The sequence below is a fragment of the Penicillium chrysogenum genome (assembly GCF_028827035.1).
Source record: "Penicillium chrysogenum strain IBT 35668 chromosome Unknown utg000005l_segment0_segment0, whole genome shotgun sequence".
In the NCBI taxonomy this organism is placed as follows: Eukaryota; Fungi; Ascomycota; class Eurotiomycetes; order Eurotiales; family Aspergillaceae; genus Penicillium; species Penicillium chrysogenum.
This window is the reverse complement of record NW_026622753.1, coordinates 6085466-6100773: the sequence shown is the minus strand read 5'-3', so window position 1 is coordinate 6100773 and position 15308 is coordinate 6085466. Positions and strand designations below refer to the sequence as shown.

At 50.8% G+C, this 15308-nt stretch overlaps 8 protein-coding genes across 8 annotated transcripts; 3 read left to right on the top strand and 5 right to left on the bottom strand.

Moving 5' to 3' along the window:
• Nucleotides 1-280: 280 nt before the first annotated feature.
• N7489_010712 (alkaline phosphatase family protein) lies at nt 281-2375 on the top strand (the record flags this gene model as incomplete). The annotated part of the gene is made up of 3 exons (XM_056716461.1): nt 281-358; nt 418-544; nt 601-2375. The coding sequence occupies 3 exons, from the start codon at nt 281-283 to the stop codon at nt 2373-2375; spliced, it is 1980 nt and encodes a 659-aa protein (XP_056564083.1).
• Nucleotides 2376-3015: 640 nt separating this feature from the next.
• On the bottom strand, nt 3016-4595 carry N7489_010711 (mitofusin complex protein UGO1; the record flags this gene model as incomplete). The annotated part of the gene is made up of 2 exons (XM_056716460.1): nt 3016-4155; nt 4233-4595. 2 exons carry the CDS (start codon nt 4593-4595, stop codon nt 3016-3018), a joined length of 1503 nt encoding a protein of 500 aa, XP_056564082.1.
• Nucleotides 4596-4803: 208 nt separating this feature from the next.
• On the top strand, nt 4804-5550 carry N7489_010710 (ferredoxin family 2Fe-2S iron-sulfur cluster binding protein; the record flags this gene model as incomplete). Its single annotated transcript, XM_056716459.1, has 3 exons — nt 4804-5063; nt 5131-5237; nt 5299-5550. 3 exons carry the CDS (start codon nt 4804-4806, stop codon nt 5538-5540), a joined length of 609 nt encoding a protein of 202 aa, XP_056564081.1. The 3' UTR covers nt 5541-5550.
• A 305-nt stretch (nt 5551-5855) lies between these two features.
• N7489_010709 (rRNA-processing protein RRP15) lies at nt 5856-6767 on the bottom strand (the record flags this gene model as incomplete). Its single annotated transcript, XM_056716458.1, has 1 exon — nt 5856-6767. The coding sequence occupies one exon, from the start codon at nt 6765-6767 to the stop codon at nt 5856-5858; it is 912 nt and encodes a 303-aa protein (XP_056564080.1).
• Nucleotides 6768-7016: 249 nt separating this feature from the next.
• On the top strand, nt 7017-8644 carry N7489_010708 (RNA-binding signal recognition particle subunit SRP54; the record flags this gene model as incomplete). Its single annotated transcript, XM_056716457.1, has 2 exons — nt 7017-7094; nt 7151-8644. The coding sequence occupies 2 exons, from the start codon at nt 7017-7019 to the stop codon at nt 8642-8644; spliced, it is 1572 nt and encodes a 523-aa protein (XP_056564079.1).
• A 679-nt stretch (nt 8645-9323) lies between these two features.
• N7489_010707 (uncharacterized protein) lies at nt 9324-9944 on the bottom strand (the record flags this gene model as incomplete). Its single annotated transcript, XM_056716456.1, has 1 exon — nt 9324-9944. The coding sequence occupies one exon, from the start codon at nt 9942-9944 to the stop codon at nt 9324-9326; it is 621 nt and encodes a 206-aa protein (XP_056564078.1).
• Nucleotides 9945-9990: 46 nt separating this feature from the next.
• Nucleotides 9991-10854, bottom strand: hapX (bZIP transcription factor HapX; the record flags this gene model as incomplete). The annotated part of the gene is made up of 1 exon (XM_056716455.1): nt 9991-10854. The coding sequence occupies one exon, from the start codon at nt 10852-10854 to the stop codon at nt 9991-9993; it is 864 nt and encodes a 287-aa protein (XP_056564077.1).
• A 1969-nt stretch (nt 10855-12823) lies between these two features.
• N7489_010705 (zinc-dependent alcohol dehydrogenase) lies at nt 12824-14407 on the bottom strand (the record flags this gene model as incomplete). Its single annotated transcript, XM_056716454.1, has 5 exons — nt 12824-13102; nt 13153-13730; nt 13793-14020; nt 14083-14178; nt 14245-14407. 5 exons carry the CDS (start codon nt 14405-14407, stop codon nt 12824-12826), a joined length of 1344 nt encoding a protein of 447 aa, XP_056564076.1.
• Between the last annotated feature and the right edge of the window lie 901 nt (nt 14408-15308).

The window sequence follows — 15308 nt, the reverse complement described above, 5'->3', positions numbered from 1 at the left end:
GTTTAAGCGTATAAATCCAACTTATAGTTAAATAGTAGACGCCAGTTGTATAATTTACACGATTTATGCAATTTTCAATAATCAATACGATCAAATACGATCAATCTTGAAACATTGAAACATTGGAGCCTCTTGTGTTGTCGATCTTTCCCCTAAATGGATACGTCATCATATCACGAATCAACAGGAAACTCCATCTTCCACTCTTCACCATCTCCATTTCTTCTATTTAGCATGCGGTGATTTCCACATTTTAAAATTGGCCATATTGCTTCGCATAATGGCCTCCCTACGGCGAATTGTTGTAGCCACGAGCTCGGCGATCATCCGCTTGACGAGCTTCGTGTTTCTGCGATGGGTATAAGACCCTCCCATAAACAGTTAATATCGCGCTTCAGAAGACTCACATAGTTACAGATCCCTGGCCATCACTTTGTGCCTCTCGTGATTACCTCTCTATTGGTGTACCTGTCGTCAATATTCTCCTTGCTCAAGGACACCCAGCCTCACCAAAGCCAAACAACTACAGTCAGAGGCTCGAACAGTCAGGCTGCCCTTTCAAATAATTGCAATATGCGATTCTAACTACGTAATTTACAGGACATAAGTCAGGATCTAGCCGTGCCAAAACCGGCGATTCTGTTCTTAACACTCTGTTGACAGGGCTTCCCTCGGCAAGGTGGCCCCTGTGGACCAGAATCACGATATTAATCAATGTCGTCCTGGCAATGCTTACACTTGATTTCCTGACCCGTGGTGTTCTACTTTATCCAACCACCGATGTTGCGTTCTCACGCGTTGGATATGTCTCCCCGACTACTGCCAACTTGGTCTTTCGCGAGCCTGACACGGCTCGCCTACCAGTGACGGTCATGTTCCAGGAGGTCTCTGAAATGAGCCCGGACTGGCACGAAGAAGGCATCGTTTACAAACTGGATAAGACCACAGACTTTACTACGACTGTGACTCTAACCGACCTGAAGCCGGCGACACACTATCGCTATTCGCTGTCTAACAACAAGTCTGGCACGTTTACCACGGCGCCATCGCCCGAAACCCGTGAAGCAAAGCGACTATCTTTTGTAACGTCAAGTTGCCTAAAGCCAAACTTCCCTTACAACATTCTATCGCATCCACTACGGGTCCCAGGCCTCGAGCAAATGACCGACGCCCTCGCCAAACTGCCCAAGCTACTTCGCCCAGCATTTATGCTCTTCCTAGGCGACTTCATCTACATAGACGTCCCCTGGCGCTTCGGCTCATCAATGGAACACTACCGCAGCGAGTATAGACGCATCTACTCATCCCCCTCCTGGAACCACGGGCCAGAAGAAATCCGCGCCATTGACCTCCCCTGGCTGCACACTCTGGACGACCACGAGATCCAAAACGACTGGTCGCAGGGCAACAAAACCGCTCCGTATCCCGCAGCAGCAGACCCCTTCATCCACTACCACGTGCGGGCAAACCCACCCATCCCGCAAGCGCCTTTCGCCCATCCAGACAACGTAACCTACTTCGCCTTCACCCAAGGCCCAGCCTCATTCTTCATGCTAGACACACGCACCTACCGCACCGAGCCTGCACACCAGAACTCAACCATCCTCGGCCACCCCCAGCTCCAATCCCTCCTCACGTACATCTCAACCCCAGAGCCAGCAGGCGTACACTGGAAAATAATCTCCTCCAGCGTGCCCTTCACCAAGAACTGGCATGTCGGCACCACAGATACCTGGGGCGGGTTCCTCGACGAGCGCCGCACCGTCTTCGAAGCAATGTGGCGCGCAGAGCGCGAGCTAGGTATCCGCATCGTCATGCTTAGCGGTGACAGACACGAATTCGGTGCCACTAGGTTCCCGGACCCGGAACTTAACCTCGGTCCCGATCAACTTTTGCCTAATACGGCTGGGCTGGGATTGCACGAGTTCAGTGTTGGGCCGTTGAGTATGTTCTACCTCCCCGTCCGTACGTACCACCAGACAGACTCTGAGGATGTTATGGTGAAGTATGCGCCGAATGGGAATAGTAAGTTCGGGCTTATTGATATTGCGGATGAGGTTGAAGATGTTGGTTCGACTGCTGCTGCGCCTGTTCGGGCTCGTAGCTCCGTTCTTACTTACTCGTTATATGTGGATGGGGAGGTTGTTTGGAAGTATCGTCTCAGTGTGCCATTGGACCGCGATATGAGTGTGCATGGCCCGTCTCTGCCCCCGGGCCGTGTGGTTCAGGATGAGATTCCAGATCTTAGTTGGAGTGTGGTGCTTGGGACTGTTGTGGGACGGTTGCCGGAGTTGACAAAGCGGTCTGTTGAGACAGTTAATGATCTCTTCTTTCAACTCGCAGATCGACTGTGGAGGATCGAGAGACTCGATTAGCTGGTTTTGTCGCTTCTCCAGGGATCACCTCGTTTGCTCATTTTGAATCTGTTCAAGGCAGATTGCATGACCATATTGATAGATGTTTCCAAACAGGTGGCCTCTCAGGTGTGATAAATTAGATAACACAGTATTTAGATAGCGCAACCTTGAATCGAATTACAGTTCAGTTTCTATAATCAATCATCAAATAAATTAAATGCCTAGCAAGCCGGAGCGAGATCGGACTGTAGTTTTATCTCGTTACATAGCTATATGGTGGGGAAGGGAAGATTTTATACACGGTTTGCGCTGCACTGCTAAACCAAAAACATGACGCCGATCGACTTTCCCCGGGATCCATTCACTGGGGTATAAGATGTAGACAGGTGGAAGATGGAGAGGAGAGTGGAGACCGAGTATCAATGACGCACGCGACGGGAGAAATGCTTCCGATGTTGCCAATATGGAAGATTCAGATGTCCAACTGTCTCGACCACTAAGGAAGAGGGATGGACTAAGAAACGAAAGAACATCGCAGAGACTTGATTAAGGAATGTCTCTTCGCGAATGATTAAGTGAATCAGTTGAGTGGCGATTTGGCGGATTCCAAGATGAAGACAAAGATGAAGACGAAGGCCTCATAGCTTGACGGCATCCCTTAGAAGCGTCCACCGCTGGAACGGCCATGGCCACCTCTTGTTGTCACCTCGTCTTCGCTGCCACCAGCGACTCCGCCCAACAAGCTGGCTCCCCAGATGCCGGCGATACCCCACATGCCAATACGCCAGCCGCGGTACAGGCCCTGAATACCCTGGCCTTGCTGTCGCTTCTGCTGTGAGGTACGCTGGCCGAGGAGTTGTTTAGCACGTTCCGTGTCGGACGGTTTCGAGCTGACACCCTCCTCGTAAACAACGTGCCACATGGTGCCAATGATACCGCGGTATGTACGCGGGGTAGGGACGATGGTTTCCACATCGGAAGCATCAATAGATGTGGCACTGATGCTACCGCCCGATGACTTCTGGCGCAGGCTCAAGGACGTGTATGTGGCGATCTGGGCGCGGCGGAGCACGGTCTCAAGCGGGAATCGCACGGCGAGCTCAAGACCGGAGCCGAGGAACGCACAGAGGTTCCATGCGTTTGGGTTTAGGAGGGGGTCAATGGACAGATATGATTTGAGGAAGAGTGGCGTCGAGGTCATAATGAGATTCGGGAGACTTGAGTGGAGCACAGTGATTGGGACGAGATGCGAGGGGATCGTGCAGTTGGGTGTGGGGAGCTGGCGGATAGCTCGGACGAGGGACCCCGGCCCATGGGTTGCTGGTGTGAGCATCAGGAATGTACGAGCGGTGTCGATAGGAGCTAGGATCAGGGCGGATAGCGAGGATGAAATGAATGACAAGACCAGCGTTGCCAGAGGGGAGGATGCCGTCAGAATGTCCGCCGTCATCGACATTGAAATATCTTCTTCTGGCAAGCCGACAATTGCCGTCAGCAGACTGCGGATGAAAGTGTTCAAAGTCGGCAGGAGAAGTGAGTAAATGAATGTGGTGTTAGAGGACTTCCAGAGGGAGGTTGGGCCACTGGAGGACCAGAGCTGGGATAGAACTTCGGTCAGGGAGTTCGAGTTCTTGATAGTCAGAGCATGCTTGGGCTGTGCGGCAGACTCTGGTCGAATATAGCCACTGCGGTCGGTGATATGGTGGCGTGGCTTGCGAGATCTAGGTGTACTCGGCGTGGGCGTTGGAGGGGCGGTTGAGGTGAAGTAACTAGTTTCATCATCGGATGATTCTGAGTCCTATACGCAAATCCGTCAGTCATTTGTCGTGGAGTTCAACACAGCTGTATATCAGCTATAGAGAACAGCCTTCTTACCGAATCATAAGAGCTTCCTTCAGCACCCGGTGTCGAGTTCCGATCCCGCTGCTCCTCTGTGGCGTCTGGTACGACATACACCTGCAAGATGGTTTTGGCGACGTCGAACGGCTGTGCGGTAAGAACCTTGGTGTAGCGCACAAGAGCCCGGTTCAATGTATCCCGAACCCAGTCAGTCACAGAGGGCGAGGCTTCCAGATAATCAGCATAGTCCAAGTCCGGCATGAGATCGCGAGCTGTGCTGCCAAACACCTGGGCCGATGACGACGATGCCACCTCGGCGGGCGCATTTGAAGCGGGCGATAAGCCAGACGGAGGGATATAGTAAGGCCGTAAGGGATTGATCCCTTCACGAGTCGCCATAATGTGATGTTGGTCGGAGTTAGAGAGTCGGGGAACGAAGAACGGGAGGAGTGGAATGGCCGAACGCCCAAGCTTTGTCAGTCATTTTTTTCCTCCGCGGCCATTGGACGATCATTGCTCACTCTTCCCATCTTCCCCCGGATCCTCTTTTTCTCTCTTTTTGACTTCCGAATTCCCCTTTTAATTTATTATTCCCCTTTTCTGCAACATGGCTTTCTGGCGAGAAGTCGGTCGGCAATTGCGCCGTGTACCTAAGACCGGGGATATCTGTTTGACTCAATCGCGGAGATGCCTAAGTTATTCAAGGTCATGGACCAACACCGGAATCAAGACACATCCTCGGTCGGATATCAATGCACGGAGAAGCCTTCAATCACCTTGGCAAGGATATAATAAAGCCCGGCGTGCTTTCTCGGTGACTGCACAAGCTGCGCATGGTCATATCACGCCGCCAAAGCCCGGAGAAGAGTAAGCCAGATTTGCACTCATGCTGCGCTCTTGTGCCGTCTGCGCTGCATGCTGACAGATTCTTTAGGATCAACGTGACTTTCATTGACAAGGATGGCACCAAGGTAGACCTCCAGGTTGCTGAGGGTGATAACCTACTCGACATCGCACAGGCAAATGACCTTGAAATGGAAGGTGAGTTGAGCCGATATGATGCATCTTTAAGCACAAGTATCTAACATCACGCCGGGAATAGGTGCGTGCGGAGGATCCTGCGCCTGCTCAACGTGCCATGTGATTGTGGAGGACCCGGATACCTTTGATAAAATGGAAGAGCCATCGGATGACGAGAATGACATGTTGGATCTGGCTTTCGGGCTTACCGAGACCTCTCGGTTGGGCTGCCAGGTGATCATGACCAAGGATCTCGACGGACTGGTCGTGCGATTGCCGTCCATGACACGGAATCTCCAAGCAAGCGACTTTGAGTCGAAATAAAGACCCCAACAGAAACCCCAGGAGGGACTGTTTGGATCTTACATACCCTCACATCTTATCTGGACCGAGACAGCTGGTCACAGAGGGGGTTTACGGTCCTATTTGGACACCAAATATAGGGCTTTGTACTGTAATATTCATCTGATGCGTCTAGTAGACTTGCACTGTATCACAAAATGAAAATCTCCTGTACTATTTTGATCGAACATGATTTTCCACATAAGCAATTTTATTACAATGTAGAAAAGAATATATAACAAAAAAAAAAGACTCTCCCAACGCCAGAAACATGCCATGGGTAATCGTAGATCCAGCTCACGCCTCTTCGATGTTCAAAGGCTTTCCCTTCTTTCCATTGATCAATTCAAGGAATCCTTGCTTGCTGACCTCATTGGCAGCCTTCTCCCGCTCTCCCATACCAATTGTGCCCTTCTTGCGCTCATCCTTGGCCGCCTCCTCTCCTCGGACTTGGGCCGCGCGCACAGCATTGAACAGCTTCACGACACCACGCTGCGCCATCTTGCGCACCCGCTTCTCCTCCTCGGCGACGGCACCAGCAATTCCTCGCTGGATACCCATCACATCACGAATACGGCCACGATCCAATTCCTCTTTCTTCTCGGCGCGCAACTTGGCCCGCGCGGCATTGTCGAGCTTCTCATCCGCAGCCTCGTTGACCAGCTTGGCAGCATATGAGCTTCGCGAGAGAACGGGATCAGCCCGTGCAGAGGTAGGAAGTTTTGTAGACAGAATTTTGGAAATAGAGGTTGAGAATGCGGTAGGGTCGTTGCGCTTGGGGACGGCTCGGCCGCGATTGGCGCCTGTAGATTTGCCGGCTGGGGACGAGTCGGAAAGGTCATCTTCGTCGGATCCAGAGGCATCGCTTTCATCGTCATCGTTCTCGAGATCTTCATCGTCCAGCTCGATCTCCTCGCCGACATTGGAGTCTGCGTCGCTATCGTCTGAATTTTTCGGTTCCGGTGCGGGTGCTTCTTTTTGTGTCTTTGCCTTCTTCATGCGTAGATCGAGAGCTGAGGGCTTGGTCACTGTGACTCCTCCTTCTTCGGCGTCCGAGTCTTCAAGACTGACAGGATTGAAATTCCCATCTTCTTCTTCGTCCTCTGAGCTGCTGTGATAGAAGCGCTGCTTGACGAACTTCTTCTTGCGGCCAGTCTCGCCCTTTAAGCCATCGAGAACCTTGCGCTTTTTGGAAAAAGTAGGAGGCATTGTCACAGAAAAATAATGTAATAAATACAAGACAAGAAGAAAGTCAAGACGCTGATCCAACTTTGCCGTATCACAACTTTTTTTTGGGGCGGTGAGAAAGCGTGGGCTCTCCGATTGGCCCCTCCACATTGCCTCTCTGGTCTCTCGACGGGCTTCATCCTCACCCCTCCTCCATCGCGAAATCATAGACAACTACGGTCTTAGTCTGGTTTTTCTTTTTAATTGTTTACATCTATACACATACTCACCATGGTTCTTCAAGACCTTGGGCGGCGAATCAACTCCGCCGTCAATGACCTGACGAGGTCCAATAACCTCGACGAGAAGGTATGCTATGTGTTGTCCAGTGCGGCCCATAAGCCAGCCCGCTAATACAATAACAGGCATTCGATGACATGCTCAAGGAAATTTGCGCCGCTCTTCTCTCCGCCGATGTCAACGTCCGCCTAGTAGGAACTCTACGCAAATCGATCAAGGCCAGCGTGAACTTCGCCTCCCTCCCAGCAGCAGTGAACAAGAAGCGACTGATCCAGAAGACCGTCTTCGACGAGCTCGTAAAATTGGTGGACCCCCATGCAGACTCATTCCGGCCGAAGAAGGGTCGCTCCAATGTGATCATGTTCGTCGGTCTGCAGGGTGCGGGTAAGACAACAACGTGTACGAAGCTGGCTCGGCACTACCAGACGCGAGGATTCAAGACAGCGCTGGTCTGCGCGGATACCTTCCGTGCTGGTGCTTTTGATCAGCTGAAGCAGAATGCCACCAAGGCCAAGATCCCATACTATGGTAGTCTGACGCAGACGGATCCTGCTGTCGTGGCCGCAGAGGGTGTGGCCAAGTTTAAGAAGGAGCGTTTCGATATCATCATCGTCGATACCAGTGGTCGCCACCGGCAAGAGGAGGAGCTCTTTACGGAAATGACACAAATTCAGACTGCCGTGACGCCAGACCAGACCATTCTCGTGCTCGACAGCACAATTGGTCAAGCAGCCGAGGCTCAGTCCGCAGCGTTCAAGGCAACCGCAGACTTTGGAGCTATTATCATTACCAAGACCGACGGCCATGCCGCCGGTGGTGGTGCCATTTCTGCTGTCGCCGCCACGCACACTCCCATTATCTTCCTCGGTACTGGTGAGCACATGATGGATCTGGAACGATTCGAGCCCCGCGCGTTCGTTCAGAAGCTACTAGGCATGGGTGATGTCGCTGGGCTGGTCGAGCACGTCCAGGCCATGACGAAGGATTCCGCCGGTGCCAAGGAGACATACAAGCACATTGCGGAAGGTATCTACACTCTGCGCGACTTCCGCGAGAACATCACATCCATCATGAAGATGGGCCCGCTGTCCAAGTTATCCGGCATGATCCCCGGTCTGTCAAACATGACCCAAGGCCTGGATGACGAGGACGGTTCACTGAAGCTACGCCGCATGGTTTACATCTTCGATAGTATGACTGTAGCCGAGCTGGACGGCGACGGCAAGAACTTCGTGGAGCAGCCTAGCCGCATGGTTCGTATCGCACACGGTAGTGGAACCACCGTCCGTGAGGTCGAGGATTTGCTCTCCCAGCACCGCATGATGGCCGGCATGGCCAAGCGTGTTGGTGGCCAGAAGAAGCAAATGCAGCAAGCTCAGAACATGATGAAGGGTGGGAACAAAAATCAGCAGATGGCTGCCATGCAGAAGCGGATGGCTTCTATGGGTGGTGCCGGCGGCGGTGGTATGCCCGGTATGCCTGACATGGCCAAGATGATGCAGATGATGGGAGGTGGTGGTGGTGGTGGCATGCCGGATATGCAGAGCCTAATGAGTCAAATGGGTGGGTTGATGGGTGGAATGGGAGGCGGTGGTGGTGGACGTGGAAGAGGACGTTAAGCTCAGTCTTTGATGATCTTGTCGCGTCCCTTCGTTTCCTTTCCCTCTCTTTTCCATATCAAACCGCTGGCTCATCAACTTAGCATCTGGGCTGGTGTTTGGCGTTTTCTTGCTCCTTCACATTATGTGCAACCCTTGTATACGAGAACAATTTCACATATACCATCCTGATAGAGGAATCATATTCCCTCCTTGTTCTACATCTCGAATTACGATTTTGAAAAGAAAGACAAATTGCAGTGCGGTACTATCGTCTCATTCATAATAAAACCACGTTGTACACATAATCATTAAAAGAGAAACGCCGCTAAATTCCATCCGTCTAATGAAATGAGAGAATTGAGATCGAAAGCAAAGGAACCACCAGATCAACCACTGACCATGTTCATAGCAACCAGGAGACTCTACACCAGGCGAGCCCAGTGAGATCGAATGAGAATCAATATGTCATGCTTTTTGGGTAGACAGAGAATAGATCGGGCCATATAGATATACACGGAACCAGATCGATTCCCATGCAAGGCAGGGGGAAAAGACAGGAAGGATATAAGACAAGTCCGTATGATGGTACATTGAGCGCCCGGGTGAGGAGGGGGGTATGGGTATCAAAAAGTGTCCTTATGGAGGACCGGAAAAAACGCAGGTAACCCGGACGCATGAGATCCACAATGAGGATTGTTTATTTTTCAGCGAAGCGACGGTCAAAGTATCGCAGCACACCCATGACGCTTGCAGCCTCGACTTCCATGGCACCGCGGCTGTCTGGTGGAGCGATCTCGCGGGGGTCGGGGAGGGTGTGGAGCTTCGGCAACCAGGTTGAGATCTCGTCAGTGGCACGAGAGAAGTTCGGGTGACGAGACAGGGTGGTGAAGGTATCGGCACAGCTGAGCGTTAACTCTGAGGGCGGAGCGGGCTTGGGTGCGGGAGGTTGCGAAGGCATGGCGGCGTTTTTACGCGAGTTGGGCGCGGTGGAGGGGGCATTTCTTGACATGCAGCATCCGCCGTCCTTTCCTCCGCCTCCGCAGCAGCCTCCTCCCGATGGAGTTCCGCTCGCTGACCGGGAGGCTGCCAACGTCTTGCAAAAAAGAGTGCTTCGGGGGTCGGCTTGACACTGGGCGCAGGTGCCTGGCCCGTTGGCACAGGGATTGGTCGCTTGGCTAATGGGTGGGAGAGTCACTTCTGAGCGGACGTCTCCCTCGGATGGGGGTGGGGTAAATTGGGAGATGGATTGGATTGGCGCGAGACGGTTGGTCTCGAATGTGTTGATGTTGCGTACACGCTGCTGCTCCTGTGCGGCCATCTCGGCGCAGATACAGGGAGTACCGTCCTGGCAGAACCCGCAGGGATCAACGGGGGGGCGAGGAGACGTCGTTGTCCTGAGACTGAGTCGGAACACTAGAGAACTGAGCGGTGAAGTCGATTTCCATCTCTTCCGGATCGGGCTTGATGTGGGGATCCCTATGGTCTCGTTCCGGGCTGCCCACGCCATGAGGCTCGTGTCTCGAACGAGATGACTCGTGGGTGTCCATTGGCATGCCGAATGCATCTTCGATACACTGGCAGTGGGCGTTGGAGCAGTTGTTGCACCCCAGAGGTACATTCACCTGTCCATCTTCCTTGTTGCGTTCAGTACTGGTAGGCTGCACGTCCTCCATTCGGGAGCTTCTGGTCTTGCGAGGTGGCAAGGGCACAGAGTCTGGAATGGGCGTGGGCTTGCTGGCGCTAGGGCCGGTAAGAGATGACCTGAATTCCTTGACAAGGGCCTCCTTTGCGCTGCGCTCGATCGATACTTCCTTCTCCAAGGCGTGGCATCGGTCGCGCCACCAGCCCATCTCCTCGCGGCACTGATCAACCTCACCGGAGAGGTTTCCAATTTGCTGTTGGAGCGAGGCAACTTGGACATCGTGGTTATCTTCCATTTCCTTCATTTGCTCTTCCAGTTCACTAACACGAGCCGCCCGACGCTCACGGAAGGCCCGTTGAGCTGCTCGGTTCTGCGCTTTGCGTTTGGTTGGCGGTGTGTCTGTAGCTGGCTTGCGACCTGGCTTGGGGCGTGGTGGGATGACCCATTCTTTCGAGGTGATGGAGCCGGGTGTACCCGGTCCTGGCGAAGGGGCTACGGAGGGCCTGGCGGCCAGTGTGGGCGCCGGTGCGAGGGCCAGTGCAGGAACTCCAGCTGGAGCAGGTGCCATAGACACACCACTGGCCATTTTGACACCAAATTGATGTTCAAATACTATGTTTGAGGTCAGTTGGAAACATGGTAATCGGGCGTGGTCGGGGGCAGACGCACGAGCCGTTTCTCGGTCGGAAGAGCGGAAGTGCGCTCATAAGAGCCGATAAGCGAGAAATACCAGTAGAGAAAAGAACCAGTTCGCTTTCAAGCTCGTGGAAAATAACCAATAACCAGACGGAGAGGACAGAAAGGGTATAGGAAGGTATAGGTATAGGAAGGTTAAAAGCAAGAGAAGAGATGTGAAGGGAGGGGGAAGAAAAAGTGGCCGATGATCAGATTAGATTATGTGCTCACATGATGCCGGTTTCGGAAGAGCTTTCTGTATTTTGGAGTTTTGGTGGTTTTTTTGCTTCCAAGGTGGGATGTGGGATCTTCTTTTTCTTTTTTATACTAATTTACCATTGGTCCATTTGCTATTTCGCTAAACCCAATGCCGCGATTTCCTTCGAAATTTTTATCTGATCCGAATCTGAGTGGAGATGGTTCCGAGAGAGCGTCGGTGGGCTGACGCAACATTCTTTATTGTACGGAGTACAATATACGAAGTAATATATTCTCATATTTCTTCGCTAACTGCGTGTATTGTTTCTTGTAGATACACCTCGAGCGTCAATTGCCTGAACAAAGAACATTGCAATACCAAATAATCGTGTTCCAATTCCCAATTGCATACTCCGTAACATGGCTATAACTCCCTACACAGTACACCGTTCACCCGATCGTCGATGACTCAACGACAGGCGACACGGATCAGAAACCCTCCAGATGGAAAAATTTGCTCGGGTGGGGCGTCTCGTCAATCCATTGACCATGGATGGGCAAAACCCCCCTACGTCCCGGTCTCCCAGCCCTGTAGCCATTACCTAGCAGAAACGGCGATAAGCCAATTAGAACATGCCAGTGCGCAAAATAACTTTCCCAGAAGTCATCCACCAGCGGTGAGAGTATGGATCGACATGGGAATTGGATCCCGTGCCGTTCTCGGTCTCTCTGATCTTATCTGATTGCACTAATGCCGGTTGCTAGGACCGCAATCCAAGGGCTAAACTGATAATCGGCAGAACCTGTCTTTCTTTTATTGTCCTATTTTCCCTTTCTTGGTGATTGGGTGAAAGCCTTGGAAATGGTTGGTCTTGGCCTTGGAAGTGACCCCCCACACCAGAATCTTATCAATCAGTACGGAGTAAATGATGCCAACCTCATTGTGAAGGCCGAACAGCGGAACTTTCGTGTACATGGCCCGATCTGGAGAATATCGCGGCTACTTAGTCACAACCAGAGATGGCTGTGACATGGATATGCAGAGTTTGACGGAAAATATGGAATTCCTCGAAACAATTCGCCGCCATTGGACACACCATAGCGTTCAAAGGCCACTATTCTCGGCGATCCGAAAAGCTGATCCACTGTTCTCAGTTATATCCTTTCAGTGCGATTATCATGATCATCATGAAACCTGTTGTCTAAACTTGAGGACGGGTTGTCCTCGTGAGATTATCGCAAATATAATAGAACAATACAACATATGAAGGAACCCCAATTTGCACTTGATCTTCTGGGATGAATTACTATAGAACATAATCTATGAGCGAATTAGATTCCAGCTACAGCCGATCATTGCCGGGATTCGGCGTTTGCCTCCGGAGCTCTCAATTTGCAAGAGACATAGACGCTACGCAGATACCTAGAATATCTCCAATTCTCGGGTATTTGGTTTACAAAATACTAATACTTTCCAGCTCCATTGGGAGTCAATGAAGTTTTCGGGTCAAGAATATGCATTTCCTTCCATTGACGATATCAGCATGACCCCCTTCCCTTGGGAATGAATGTTTTCAAGAGGCGGGTCTAATGATAACGTCCGAAGTGTTATTAGTACAGGACTGATGGCAAATTGGGAGTCATTATAACAAGACATGCATAACATCAACGTTACAAAACATTCACAACTCCGTTAATTGAGGAGTTCCGTCTGTTGGGGGAGCAGAGTGCTTGGTCTGTACGAAGACCTTCTGCATGCCCATCTCTCGCTTGTTGAAAATTGCATACAATTTCTCCATGTCTTCCAAACGGACCCGGTGGGTTACCATATCCAGTGGATTGATATCGTTTGCTTGAATGAGATGCATGAGGTGTTTCCAATACTTCTGCACAGGAGCCTGTCCATTACCCATAAGGTGTACGCCTGTCTGCATCAGAGCCCCAATGTTAAAGTGATTGGTCTGAGAATGATGGTTAGATACTTCACTCTTCCGAAAACTGGTGAACTCACAAATCCGGCATAGACACCCGTCACCCCAACATGACCAAACGGGCGAACGGCAGTAATCATCTCATTCAACAACTCCGAGGTATCTGTCTCCATTCCAAGCATCTGTTCAAAGTAATGCGCCCATCCTTTAGCGTATTCGCCCGCTGCACATTCCAAAGCAACATCTGGTCCGCCATCAACCATTTTTTGCAGCTGTGATGTCACCGACTCGCCTTTGGGTAGATCGGCGAAGTTGATTGTCTCAACCTTTGGCGCTTTAGTCTTCACAAAGTCCAATCGCCATGCACCATCACCTCCGTCGATAAGGATAACTCGACTAGCGCCATGGAAGAAGCTGAACTGTGCACACATCTGCCCGATCGGTCCAGCCCCCCAGATCGCAACCACGTCTCCTTTCTTAACACCGGTGTCGACCACGCAGTGCCATGATGTTGCCACAACATCCGAGACATAAAGTGCCTTCTCATCTGGCACATCGGTTGGAATGGAAATTAGGTTGACGTCGCCGTATGGAACTCGAATGTACTCGGCCTGGCCACCTGCAAACCCACCTGTAAAATGGGAATATCCAAATATGCCTGTTATCCATTTAGTATGAACCTTAGGACACTCAGGTTCAGGCGAAGTGCATATAACTTACCTGCAGTTCGCTTCCCATACAAGGCATTGGTCAAAGTGTTCTCGTTGGTCCTATCACATTGAGAATAGTACTCTCTCCGACAATTCTTGCAATCCCCACAAGCAATTGGAAAGGAAACAACAACTCGTTCTCCAACTTTGATATTCTTTGCCTCGGGCCCTACACCGTCCACAACCCCGCAGCATTCATGGCCGAGCACGTCGCCCTTCTCCAATTGAGGAATGACCCCTTTGCCCAGCACAGTTGTGTCAGTTTTTAGCTTGCTCGCATTCACGGAATTATCTTCATACCATGATACAGGTGCAGGTCGCTACCGCAAATAGTGCTTCCTGTCACCTTGACAATCACGTCTCCAGGGTCGATCACCCGTGGCTTCGGCATTTCCACTGATCGCAGTGGTCAGCAATGCATGGGATCAAATTGTCGCTTCCAAGTTTGCTTCTCTCGCTTACCAACTTTGACTTGATTCTTCCCTTGCCAGGTAGTAGCCTGGATCATCTCTCCGGTCTCCACCCCATATTCATTGTCGTAGCTAGACACATCAGTGGTGACTGTTGCATTATCGCCATGGCCGAGAGCCTTCTCTACCAGGTTTGCTGCCTGGGTCATCGCCATTTTCAATATGTTTCAGTGAATTGGTATGTACGATTGGGATACAGTGAATTTACTCGTTCACTGTGTCCATCGGGGATAATAAAAATCTCAGGATGATTTTGTACTCATTGAGCAGATCCACATTCGATCTTCATTTGTGATGCTTTCTTTGTAATATATCTGGGGTTGGGGGAATTTTTGTCTGACATCACCATGATGCCGGGCGTACGTCAAGCAGAGCTATCCCCAGTTTCCAGGACGAGAAGAATAGTCTACTCTACTATGTATAGATGCTGCTATATACTGATCAGTATTATCTCTGGCATTCGTGGAACAAATTGAGCCCGTCTTTGCACCTTGCTCCGGGCCCCACGACGTCATTGACTTCCCATAGAAGTCGCTTGGATTTGTGTGGCCGCAGTAAAAACACGGATTTTCGGACTGTAATACTTCAAAGAAGAGTTTGGAGGAGGCTAATAGTTGCAGCCAAGCATACAGGAAAGCGTTCTAGACCGTGGGAGCTGACGATGCTCAATAGTTTTTCAGATATATATCTGTATATACTTGCAGAGTAATAGTATATTCTATCAGCGTTTCAAAATTACCCGACTGTTACATCACTTAAGTAGTGATTTGCAATGGAATATGAATATTCTCATACTCGAATATTATCTTCGTGGCAGATTTACCAGATACTAGAACCGATCTGGTAGGATCTTGTAGCAAATGGCGTCATAGGGCTTAGTTTCGATGTATGCGAGCGACTCATAGGTCTAAATTAAACATCTACCAAGCGAGCTAGATTGTTGATACTTGGGCTAGTAGAATATGCCTACATGTCAATATGTATCATCTAACCTATAATAAATGAATACGTCGTTGTCACGCGCCAATACCTCTGGACAGCTGAATCCGTTATCAC